General features: G+C 43.4%; 1 protein-coding gene across 1 annotated transcript in view; it reads left to right on the top strand.

The window, feature by feature from the left end:
* The window catches only part of LOC136423621 (flavin-containing monooxygenase 5-like), a 14,229-nt gene extending 1,398 nt beyond the window's left edge, over nucleotides 1–12,831 (top strand). Inside the window, exons 3-13 of the mRNA XM_066411856.1 lie at nucleotides 162–220; nucleotides 885–1,014; nucleotides 1,950–2,119; nucleotides 2,322–2,483; nucleotides 2,897–3,023; nucleotides 3,659–3,829; nucleotides 4,445–4,555; nucleotides 5,092–5,239; nucleotides 10,360–10,545; nucleotides 11,053–11,186; nucleotides 11,881–12,831. Of these exons, the coding sequence (XP_066267953.1) occupies nucleotides 169–220; nucleotides 885–1,014; nucleotides 1,950–2,119; nucleotides 2,322–2,483; nucleotides 2,897–3,023; nucleotides 3,659–3,829; nucleotides 4,445–4,555; nucleotides 5,092–5,239; nucleotides 10,360–10,545; nucleotides 11,053–11,186; nucleotides 11,881–12,067 (1,578 nt within the window). The 5' untranslated portion in view covers nucleotides 162–168 and the 3' untranslated portion in view covers nucleotides 12,068–12,831. The remainder of the gene's footprint in view (nucleotides 1–161; nucleotides 221–884; nucleotides 1,015–1,949; nucleotides 2,120–2,321; nucleotides 2,484–2,896; nucleotides 3,024–3,658; nucleotides 3,830–4,444; nucleotides 4,556–5,091; nucleotides 5,240–10,359; nucleotides 10,546–11,052; nucleotides 11,187–11,880) is intronic.

Here is a 12,831-nt window from a genome sequence, read left to right as displayed (position 1 = left end):
CCTTTCTTACTGTCAGGACACTAACACACTTGTGAGTGAGAAAACACTCTCACTTTCAGAGGGACTCTGTGGTGACAAGAAAGGGAAGATTTACTAGTAACACTTTCTTCAGGTGTGTTAACTTGTGTCTTCAGGTGTTTAACTTGTGTCTTTGTTGACAGTAGGGAGATGGCTGTCCCCTTGGAAACGGATGTTGTGGTCATAGGAGCGGGGATATCAGGTATGCATAAGTATGGTAGCGACTCTTGTAGTTTTTTTTTACCTTATCATATACTTAATGAATGTACAGTCAGACCTGTACCTGAGACTAGATATCAGGTATGCATGACAGTAGCCATGAGATGACTGTACAGTCAAAAGTACAAAATTGTAGCTAAAGGTTTCAAATTTTTATTAGAATCAACATATAGCAGCACATGGAATGCTGTTGGAGGTTAAATTGAAAAATACATTTATAAAATTCATCATAAAAGCCAGCACGACCTATGTTAGAATTATAATCTTTTAAAAAAATGATAGGTCAGTTTACAATTAAAAAAACATAATAATTTTAGAATTTCTAAAATCTTCCTGATACATGTAGCTATGCTACCAGGGCAACCCTTGGATGAGGTGTTTTACTTCATTCAATGCGCACTCAAGCAAATACATGATGAAAATAAATACATAGTAAGTGACCGACTCTGTTTAGGACCGCCTGGACATTGCGGCCACATTTAGAATTGTAACTTTCTCTCTGTAGTGACCACTTTTGCTCCTTGTTTTTTATGTGTGGCATATATATTCATAGCCCAGCTGTTCAATTGCAACTCATGAGATTACATTTAATTTTTTCTGCAGCATTTGAAATTTGGAAAACCATTTTTTTTTAATAATGGCCACAGGTGTAGTCACAGCCAAATGCTTGCTGGATGTGGGGTTAAAGGTCAAAGTCCTTGAACGAACCGGCGAGGTCGGTGGACTGTGGACCTTTCGAGACAAGGTCGGGTATGGAGTGATGAGGTGTACACACATGTGAGTTTCTGTGTGTTTGTTTATTTGTTTTGGCTTTGCCCTAGTTTTGGCTTTTGCCCTATGAGCCCTTTCAGCAGCCATTTCAGCAGAGCCTTTACACTCAGTCCTTTCAGCAGACTTTCAGCAACACTTTCAATGGCCCTTTCACCATCTCTTTCGCCAACCCTCTTGCCAGCCATTCAAACAGAGCTTTCAGCATCCTTTCAGCACTTTCAGCAGCCATTTTGCCAGCATTTTCATCAGCGCTTTTGCCTGCACTTTCAGCAGCCTTTCAGCAACCTTTCAGCAGCCTTTTAGCAACCTTTCAGCAGCCTTTCAGCAGCCTTTCAGCAACCTTTCAGCAGCCTATTTGCCAGCCAGTTCAGCACTTCTGCATAAGGCCGTTAGCTGGTCATTGTGGTGTTTTGGTGGTGGCACAAATTAGATTGACCAAGGTATGAACAGCTTCCTCTCTGTAGTGAACGTACTGTATTGAGTTTGACTGTTGTTTAATGCTCTGCTCTATGCACTTTGAGGTTAAAAAGACATTTTATGTTTGAAAGCACTAGAAGTCTGTAAGATGTTTTCAAAGGGTATCTGTGTAGCTCAAAAATTATTCTTTCATGATATCTAAAAAAACGTTGTCTTTTCAACAACATCCAACAATTCACATCTAGTTTAGATGCATGTCCTTTCAGCTAATAAAGAAGCTAGATTCAACTCTTTGATATCAGGATCTAAGCACATTTTATCTACCCTGGGAGACCAGATGTATTTGGCACGATCACCCACCACATGCGCGCCCAAACTTAATTGGCCCCGCTATGCACTAGCCAAACTCCGTAGTTCGGGTGCCCATGTGGTTGGTGATCGCAACAAATACGGGGTCGCACATTTCCCAGCTCCCAGCTCTTTACCTTCATAAAAGTATTTTGAATCCACACTTTTTTCTCCAGCAATGTCTCCAAGCACAACTACTGCTTCTCGGACTTCCCCTTCCCCGACGATGTCCCGGACTACCCGCATCACTCCCACATGGCGAGGTACATCGCCGACTACGTCATGCACTTTGGCATCAACGACGTCATCAGCTTCCAGACACAGGTCAACAGGATTGAGAAGAAAGGTACAAAGAACTCTTTTGATAAGGTACAAGTAGTCCCATAGCCTTTTTGAGGCCGTAGGGGCAGTGAGTCGTTATCCACTGTGTCTAGAGCATTAGTATAAACTCAGGTTCGTTACACCTTGAGGCTGTTGACGTGTTTTGCAAAGCAAACATACAAATGCAAACAAAAGTATATGATTTTTGGAATTTTCTCTTTCCCTAGATGACAAGTGGGTTGTCACGGCAACCAGAGTGGAGGATGATGGAAAGGGAGGATGGACCACAGGGGAGGAGGAGGTGTACGTTGCCAAGTTTGTTGCCATAGCAACAGGACATCACGTGACGCCCAGTCTTGCAAAGTTTCCTGGACAAGACACCTTCAAAGGTACAAAAGCATAATTATTGTTATTGACCATTCTGGCCACAAGAAACAAATAACATTATGAACTCATAAGACTCCTGATCTTGAAACAAAGTCATTTCAGTTACTTCTTGTTTTTTTTACAGGGTAACAAACTAGACTAATAAAGAAACTTTGACACCTTTTTAGATACTCTAATTTGCCATAGGAAAAACTGGACAGATCTGGATGTAGAAATTAGTGAAACAAAAGATAGCCGTTGCAATAATGTTACAAATAAGAGTCTCCATTGTTTCCAAAAATAACTGCCTGGAAGTTGGCAATTAAGTTTGTAACAAAGAGGTCCTTATACAGTTTTTATGACAAATAAAGATTTCCATCTACTCAACATCTTAGTAAAGAACAATTTTTTTTCAAACAATATTTTTACTGTCCAGGTGAAATCATCCACAGTGCAGACTACAAGGACCCGATCACCAACCGGCTGGTGGGGGGGCGCCTCCTGGTGGTGGGGATCGGCAACAGTGCAGTGGACGTGGCTGTCGATGCTGCTACAGTCGGGAGGTACGCACGCTTCATTTCATTTCACAGTGTAACAGTGGGGATCAACCTCCACTAACTGACCAGTATATCTTACAGGTCTGGACCATTTACCCTAGTGGTTAGTGTGTTGGATTCCCAAGCCGTGCGGATCGGGATCGGCGTGGGTTAGAATCCGGGGAGCGGCGTACTCGCCCCTTTGGGTTTTTACAACATTACTGTAAATGCAAAAATATTCACAGTGGTTTTATGTTCGCGGTTTTCTCGTTAAGCTCTTCGCCGCTAACTTAAAACCACTGCAACCATTTCTGCCTGTGTTGCTATGATTTGTTTCAAACAAAACCTGGAGTGTAGGCGAACACTTCATTTTCTCCCTACCGCAAAATTAAAATCACAAAAGCTCTCCTAAAACATGGGACCTCCGTTTAATGTCCTATCCGAGGGACGTCCCTAACCAAACCTAGGTACTCATTTTCACTCAATGCGGCTTTGTGCTTTCTGCGTTATGCCTAATGGCAGTTTACCAGTTATGCAAAACAAGCAAACAAAGAATTGAAGCAGCAATTTACTGGTAAAGCAAAACAATTTAGGAACAAACAATTCTAGTTGACCCAGTTTTCATTATCATGCCTTTTGTGTTCTGATATACAAATTTGTAGGTGTCGCAAGGTTTATCTCAGCACGCGGTCTGGTGCCTGGGTTCTTCCCAACTACGTCTTCGGCCGACCCACGGACCACTACGCCTGCCGGACCTTCCTGTGGTTGTCATGGAAACTGGCCACAAACATCCTGGAAGCCGTGGTGTCTCTCATCCATGGCAACCCCTACAGGTAGGTGCTGACTGATCATGGAATCCGACATAGTATTATGAATGTTTAAGGCATCCAGGCTTTAGAATGCTCGACATATCAGAGCTTTGTTTAGATTTGTGTCCAAATATCTAGTGTTAATACAAAAGAAGTTGTATGAGGGACTGAAATGGACTGAAATACTGTTTTTGGCGTGTTTGTTTGTCTGTGTTTTTGTGTGTGTGTGTTTGTGTGTATTTGTGGCTGTGTGTTTGTGTGTCTCTGTGTTTGCGTGTGTATATATGCCTGTGTGTGGATCTGTGTGTACTGTGTGTGTCTGTGTGGTGCATGTGTGTGTGTGTGTATTTGTGTGTGTGTGTGTGTGTGTGTGTGTATGTGTGCACATGTGTGTATGCCTGTCTGTGTGTGTGTGTGTGTGTGTGTGTGTGTGTGTGTGTGCACATGTGTGTATGTCTGTATGTTTGTGCCTGTGTGAGAGTGTGTGTGTGTGTGTGTGTGTGCGCACGTTTTTGTCCAATGCAGGCTTGCCATACATCCTTGCATTTTTTGTCTGTGGGACTGAAAGGGTAGCAAAGCAGCACGGGTGACACGGGTGAGGAGGTGATGTCTGCCATTGTATTTTGTTGTTTACTGCAGGTGGGGCCTGAACCCAAAGATGCGAGCACTGCAGACCCAGCCCACAGTCAGCCCCACCCTGATCCACAACATCCAGCGCAACAACGTCACCATCAAACCCAACATCGCAAGGTAAAGGCCAATGGGATGGCAATTCTAATTTTAACCTTCGAAAATTTTGGAAGCTGATTGGCTGTTCCTGAGAGAGCTCTGACCAAATTTAGCAGGGAGTAGAGTGCCCTGACCTTATTTGAACTAGAGGCTATAAGAGGAAGTGCGATACCACTCTTTGTCATTCTGATGAAGACTTTTGAATACGGTAAATTGTCTCAGCCGTCATCCTTCTGATGCCCAATTGACTAAACCTATACAAATTTTGGAAATCAATCTATCTACTACCATGGGCACCCGTAATCATGGACATTGTAATGTCCTTGCCCTAATGAATTAAGATGCAGCATGTGTTGATGTTTATTTTATTGTAAGGTAGTAGTATATGTAAGTGACGGTGACGGCTGTAGTAGTATCCAGTGTTTGATTATACTGCTCCTGGGGTCCCTAACACGGTTGGGCAGCAGTCGGCTAGTCTTCACTCTTCCATGCGGCTCTGTCCAGAAAATCGTTGATTTTTGTTGTAAGGAAAATGTGTACATCTTTTCTGTACTTAGGTTTGAGGGGAACACGGTCCATTTTACCAATGGTTCGTCAGAAGTGGTGGACCATGTGGTGATGTGTACAGGCTTCAGGGTGTCTCTGCCCTTCCTGACAGACGATGTCAGGGAAAATGTGATGGAAGAGGGAAGCAACAGTATTAAGGTACATTGTTATGTAATTGTGATGAATTCTGAATCAAAGTTGTCTGCAATTGCCATCACAAAAAATGGACTTACACAAATTTTCAACTGATCAGCTCCTGAGTCTTTGTCAAGGAATTACTGGAAAGGGTTACACTCCTTAGAGTTGGTCAACACTGAGCTGTGGTCCTTTCTTCATTCAACAACCTTGAGATGTTTTGACGTAATCTTGAGATGTAATCTTGAGATGAAATTAGTTTTTAAAAAATCTCATTCAAGATGCTTTGAAGACATCTCAAGATGCTTGTAAACATCTCAAGATCCTTTGAAAATATCTCAAGATCCTTTGAAAAGATCTCAAGATGGTTAAAAAATAACTCAAGATCGCAAGATGCTTTGAAAAGAATACAAGTAATAGGCTTTGAAAAGATCTCTTCTTCTCTTCTTCTTCTTCTTGTTAATGCTCACAGTCAAATTTGCTGACTATTATAGCATATATTATGATGTTTCGAGAGCGCAGCGCATAATGACTCAGGTTGTGTTCCGAACCCCTCTAAACATACTTTAATTGTATCTATCTATCTACATTAAAAGTAAATGTCATACATAATAGTCCATGATCCAAACTCATAATCCGTTTTCCGTGCCATGGTCATCAAACATGGTCGTCAACATGGTCAGTCGGCATAAAGAGTTATCAGTGGGTGGCAGAGGCACATGACACGAAGGTGTCAAGTGTGTCTGCCTCTACCACCCCACTGGAAAGACCATTCCAGTCCCTGATTGTCTTGGGAAGGTAGGATTCTGATCTATATTGGGTTCTGGTATTGATAAGCTGAAGCTGTTGGTTGTGGGTACGGCGCGGACGCGGTGGCAGTGTAACCAATTTACTCTTAATGATCGGGCATCTCAACATGTCATGTTGGATCTTATACAGTGCTGTTAAGCGTGCTGACCTTCTACGTTCCTCTAACGACTTCCACCCTAGTGAACTTAACATACTACTCACACTAGATGTGTTGTGGTAGCGGCCGAGTACGTACCTTGCTGCCCGTCTCTGTACGGCTTCTAGCTTGACGATGTTCTTCCTGGTGTGGGGGTCCCATACTGTGGCTGAATATTCAAGGAGGGGCCTCACAAATGACTTATATGCCTTCTCCTTTATGCTTGACGAGCTTATCTTGAGGTTGCGCCTTAAGAAGCCAAGGACTCTATTAGCCTTGTTGGTGACGTTATTGATGTGTGTGTCCCAGGCCATGTCCCGGCTCAACGTAACACCCAAGTAGTTAACTGTACTAACTGTGTCCAAAGTATGTCCATGTAGGACGTAGGAGCTCACAAGAGGATTCCTACTCCTTGTTACTGACATCGACACGCATTTGGAAGGATGGAACTGCATGTCCCATTGACTTTCCCACTCAGACAGGCGTTGGAGGTCTTGCTGGAGTTCTTCTTGTTGTTCGGCGTTAGCTGTGACTTTGTACACTCCAGTATCGTCTGCGAACAACCGTGACGTCGCTGTTAGCTTGTCTGGTAAATCATTAATGTAGGCCAGGAACAAGCATGGGCCTAACACAGAGCCCTGGGGTACGCCTGACTGGACACCGACGAAAGGAGAGTGACAGCCATCAACTACTACGGCTTGACGGCGATCATTGAGGAAACTGGTAATCCATGTAAGGGGCAGGCCTTTGATGCCATAGCACTGAAGTTTGTGTAACAGTAAGCTGTGGTTTACCCGGTCGAAAGCTTTCGCGAAATCCAATATTAGGATATCTGTCTGCTTTCCCCCCTCTAGGTTGGACGTCAGTTCCTCTGCAAGCTCTAGTAGTTGGCTCTCGCAGGATCTCCCTCGTCGAAAACCATGTTGATTGTCATTGAGAATTTTATGAGACTCAAAGTGCTGCATCATAGAGCTGACAACTATATGTTCCAAGATTTTACAACTAATACAAGTAAGCGAAACCGGCCTATAATTGGCGGGATTGTACTGTTCGCCCTTCTTGAAAATTGGAGTAACATACGCAGTCCTCCAGTCATGTGGGACAACACCAGATGTCAGTGATGACTGAAATATGACGGTTAACGCGGGTGCCAGCTCCTCCGCGAGTTCCCGCAGTAATCTGGAACTTATGCCGTCTGGACCCGGTGCTTTGTGCGGGTTGAGCTTCCTCAGTAACTCTGTGACCCCCTCTCGTGTGATATTAATGAAATTCATTTCAGGTATGGCTTCAGTAGACATGCCTGTCTTGTTCACAAAGTCCTCATGTGTGTATTGCTTCCCATCTCCGAAAACCGATTGGAAGTGATTGTTCAGTAACTCCGCCTGTTCCTGGGGGTCAGTTGTAAGCCGACCGTCTTTCTTAAGCGGGGCGATGCCGACATTACTGGAACGTTTGTTTTTTATAAACGCCCAGAACTTCTTATTTCCTGTTTTGTAGTCAGTTGCCTCATCAGTGAAAATAGAGTTAAGATAGTTCCAATAACTATGTCTTATCAGCCGTTGGATTTTACGTCGCAAACCCTTAATCTCTTCTCTCAGACCGGGTACGCCGCTTTTCTTCATCAGGCGATATTTTCTATCTCTCCTGCGAATGAGCCTGCGAATGCTCGGTGTGATCCACGGTTGACTAGACTTAGGTCTTGACATCTTATGTGGAACAAATTTCTTAAAGGCTGTCAGAAGGGTATCTTTAAAGACGTGCCAAAGATCTTCCGTTGAGCTGTTGTTGCACAAGTCCTGAACTTCTGCACTAAGTGACTTAGCTGCTTCCCTCAAGCCATCCCAGTCTGCCCTGGCATAGAGAGGGATCTGGCGTTGTGGTTGTTTCTTCCTTCTGACACTTGTATTGATCTCACAGTACGGGATACAATGGTCAGAGAGGCCTGGGATAACTTCCACCCGGGGTACCATGTCCGGGAAGTTTGTAAGGAATAAATCTAACGTGTTGGTATCTCTAGTTGGTTGTTTAACCAGTTGCTCCAACCCGTTATCATACAATAAGCTAAGAAAGTTTTGGTGAAGGTGAGGGTACGGTGACCTTGGTTTCAGAGTGGTTGTGGACCAGTCCCAGCCTGGAAGGTTGAAGTCACCTCCTATGAGTAAGGCGGCATTCTGTAGTCGGGATGCTCTCTGAAGCGATGTACCGAGTCGTACCAGGCTAGGTTCATCTCCGACGTCAGGTCTGTAGAAGGCAGCCACGTATAGGGACCGCCTGCCTCTCAGTTTGACGCGTACCCAGAGGAGCTCGCATTCATCCACTTCCAATTCCGGGGCTGTAAAACTATCAAGATTACTGCGGACGGCGACTAAGACCCCTCCCCCGCGACCGCCCCTGTCTCTCCTATGTACCTTAAATATGTCTGGAAATATTTCTGCGGTTGCAATAGTTGGGTCTAGCCATGTTTCTGTTCCTATAATAATGTCTGGTTTCAGGCTTTCCAAGAGGTATGGTAGTTCTGCTCTTTTTGCACTGGCAGATTGGAAATTAATGTTCAATATCCGTAGTGGTCTTTCTGGCCACTTGTCCTGCTGGCTGCTCCTTGTTGGAGTGGATGCGTGCTGGGGTTTGAACTGTAAATCTGTGGGAGAAGTACAGGACATCAGGGATGTATCATGGAGTGCTGACACTGAAGAATCCACTCCATGTAAGTCAAAGACGGTTCTACTATTTGGACCTCCACAAATAGCACAGTACCAGTGGATGTTGGAATCTGCTAAGTGCTCATAATGTTGTGTATCAACACTCTGACAGTGGCCATGAAACCACTGACCACAACTCTCACATTCCATTCCCCGATCGTTCCAGGATACCTGGAGGTCACATGTTCCACAGATCCAAGAGGAATGGGAATGAGAGGTGGAATTAACTTGAGAATGATGAGGATGGTCCATTTCTGGGCCAGGGTTTGGCTCCGGTGAGTATGAATTGCTGATGAGAAGAATAGCCAGATACAGGAGTACCAATTTTTGTTTTGACACAGGATGAGTTAATGCATATTTTCTACATAACATGGAGCTTGTTCTGTCGAATAGAGGAACTAAAAGTACACACATCATTGCTCGTGTGGGCAGCGAAAGTTTCGGGATGCAAAGTTACAGCGCCACCGCGCCATACGCAACGCTACCACTAACCTCCTTGTACCACATGTGAGGATTCAAGATGGCGCCGCCCGGACTTGTCCCGACACAACGCGCCTCGACAAGGCTCGAAAATGGGACCACCGACGTCCTACCAAGTACTCCTGTTGTTCCAGGGTGGCCCTGAACACTACGGCTGCTAGTAATGCCCGTCCAGGACAAAAATTAGCCCTTAGTTTAGATGTAAAGGACAAAATTTTCCCCTGTTTAGACGGAGCTTCGAAAACACAACCGTCTCCCGCCGCGCATGCGCTCTAGATGCTTTGAAAAGATCTAGTTCTCAAAAGACTTTCTAATAGATAGAGCCAGTATGAAAAAGGAATCTATGACATTAGCGATTTGTATGATTAACAGCAGATTTTTAAGTTGTTTTGACATGATCTTGAGATGTTTTATATAATCTCAGTGATGTCAAAAGGCTTTGAAAAGATCTCAAGAAATTTCTTTTCTCTGCAGCTGTACAAGAACATGTATCTCCCCGCTGTTGGGCACACCCTGGCATTCATCGGTTTCATCCAGCCGGCATTTAGTGATTGGTCGCTAATGATCCTGAAACAAATTTGATCCATGTATACTATACCTTTGTGTTGGAAGAAAGTTTAGCATTGTACTATGATTACTACCAACACAGATAAGCTTCTTTTCTCTGCAGCTGTACAAGAATGTGTTCTCCCCGGCTGTGGGGCACACCCTGGTGTTCATCAGTTTCATCCAGCCGACATCAGGGATTGGTCGTTAATGATCCTGAAAAAAAATTGATCCAAAATTGTATACCTTTGTGTTGGAAGAAAGTTTAGCATTGATTACTACCAACACAGATAAGCATCTTTTCTCTGCAGCTGTACAAGAATGTGTTCTCCCCAGCTGTGGGGCACACCCTGGCGTTCATCGGTTTCGTCCAGCTGGTGGAGTCCTCAATCTTAAGATGTGCTAAACAATCTCAAGGAATTGTTAAATAAAGATGGTTTGAAAAGATCCCAATAAATTTATTTTCTCTGCAGCTGTACAAGAATGTGTTCTCCCCAGCTGTCGGGCACACCCTGGCGTTCATCGGTTTTGTCCAGCCGGCGTCCGGTGGGGTGCTTACCATGTCGGAGACCCAGGCCCGGTGGTTCGCAGAGCTCTGTCTGAACCACGTCAAGCTGCCAACCAGAGGCGCCATGGAGGCAGATATCAAAGCAGATCAGGTGGGATCATCTATCTGGCATCTCCTGAGTTCCTTAATCTCTGTACACAATGTCATGTACACAATGTATCTGTATTGTTATAGATCTGCCACCGGCTGAGCAGCTGGCCAAATTGACCTGTCCACCTAACCACCTGATCTAACTCCATGCATTCTTTAAAGCTATTAAGGATGCCCATTTTGTGCTTTGCAGCAGAGAATTACACTCTCTGAAATTTAGCTCTCTGAAAAAAACAACTTTCGAACAGATCTATCCCAGGTTCAACGGTAATTCCAGTACAGTCAAACCTGGTCGAAGCAACCCCCTAGCTCAGGCAACCACCTCCAGTCACTGGACAAATTAAAACAGTCCCGTCCATTTTTACATACAATTAGTCAACACCACCCTGCCTTGGGCAACCACCTGTCCTCAGCAACAATTTTTCCTCAGTCACTTTTAGTGGTTGCTGAATTCAGGTTCGACTGTACTTTACAACTGTTTTCTGTTCCGTTGCGATGGTTATTATAGGAGGAGACAGCCAAGAGGTATTTTACGTCTGCCCGCCACACCATCCAGAAAGACCCGCTTTTGTACAACGACAGCGTCGCCGCTCAATTCGGGGCCAAGCCGCAACTGTGGAGGCACCCGAGGCTGGCATGGAGGTTAGACAGCTTTCAAGTCTTCTAAAATTTCCTTTTTTGTATTAGTAGTTAAGTACCAGTTGATGCCATACTTTGTACCTTGTAAAATTTTAGTGCAATATTATATCATGAGTAATATCATATATTTTTCATTCCATTGATGGTTCTGGTGACATTCATAGAAAAATCAATCTATGGCAACAAATGAATCATTTTTGATGACTATTTCAAAGAAAACTAGCTGTAAAATATGGGAGAAATTGTTGTCCAATGGGTAACGTTGGGTAACATAAATTCGCGGGGTACTTAAATTCGCGATTTTTCGAAAACGGGGTATTTAGGGATATGTGCTAGATGCAACATCAGTAATACCGCTAGAAATGCAAACTTGACAGACTAACGTATTCAGAACACTGTCTGAAAAGCTTTGATAACCATGCATTAGAAGTTGGCTACGTCAAAAACCCTCCGTCCCTTATTGTCGCAGTCTGAGGGCTTCGTGGGAGAATTATACTACATAGTTGTTCGCTGGTTTATAAGACAAATGTCACATCTGCTTCCTGCTCAACACAATTATTTACAATTGATGCCAAGAATGATTTCGATTTCATGCATGCATTCATTCTGCTCCTTCTGACCTTCTAGTAGAGATAAGGAATGATATGTATTCATCAAAGTGTCCGAAATTGAACACAACATTTTTACTTTGTTCCAGGTTGCTACTGGGCAGTTGCGGGGCTGCCCAGTGGAGACTGCAGGGGCCAGGGAAGTGGGACCGCGCCGCAGAGGTCGTCCGTTCAGTCCCTGTGACGGAGTTCATCCTGTACTCTGCCATCCTGGTCGTAGTCTTGCTCCTTCTGCTCCTAACTTACCTGGGGTGTTTGGTCTCAAGGCTGGTCTGAATGTAAACTCGTCAAAACTTATTGAAAATTTTGATTTGTCAAAAAAGTAGCAGTTTCAAAATGTGAATTCATCAAAAATAGTTTTAAAACTTTAAAATGGTCGAGAACGGTTTGAAAACCGTAAATTGTCAAAAACAGTTTAAAACTGTTGATTCGTCAAAAATAGTCTGAAAACTTTAAATTAGCCAAAAACAGTCTGAAAAACATTGAATTAGTCTGGCTACAGGATCAGGTAGTTGGGAGAAGGGTAACTCTGGCTATAAATTTAAAGACAGGATTTTAATTTCAAAACAAAATCATTCCATTTTTGCTTGCAAGGTTTCTGGGAGTTTTGCTATGCAAGGTTATGCTTGTAACTGTCCTACGCATGAATGAATAAGACTGAATAAGATTATTGAATAGGAGTAAAGGAAGAAGAAGAAGAATGAAGACCTTTATTGTACATTTTTGCCCCAATTTGCTAAGCACAGGTCACATGTAAATCATATTCATGTGCATAATACATAAACATCTAGTATGAGAGTGAAGGAATGAATGACTGAACCATCGTTTTAACTTAAAATCTAAATGCTGTGCCATATATATGGGCTTTTATCATGTATATTATATGACATTTAAACTTTTCAGATAGAAATTATGCGTATTTAATTGCATTTAAACGCACAATGGACGTAGAACAGATGTAATGGAGGAATACTGAAACTGAATTGTCAACAGATTTTAGATATTTTACGTACTAAACTCACAATAAAGTTACAGAATTA

Source organism: Branchiostoma lanceolatum, chromosome 17, assembly GCF_035083965.1.
Source record: "Branchiostoma lanceolatum isolate klBraLanc5 chromosome 17, klBraLanc5.hap2, whole genome shotgun sequence".
Classification (NCBI taxonomy): domain Eukaryota; kingdom Metazoa; phylum Chordata; class Leptocardii; order Amphioxiformes; family Branchiostomatidae; genus Branchiostoma; species Branchiostoma lanceolatum.
The sequence above is the reverse complement of the archived record's forward strand: the minus strand, read 5'-3'. Positions and strand labels throughout refer to the sequence as shown.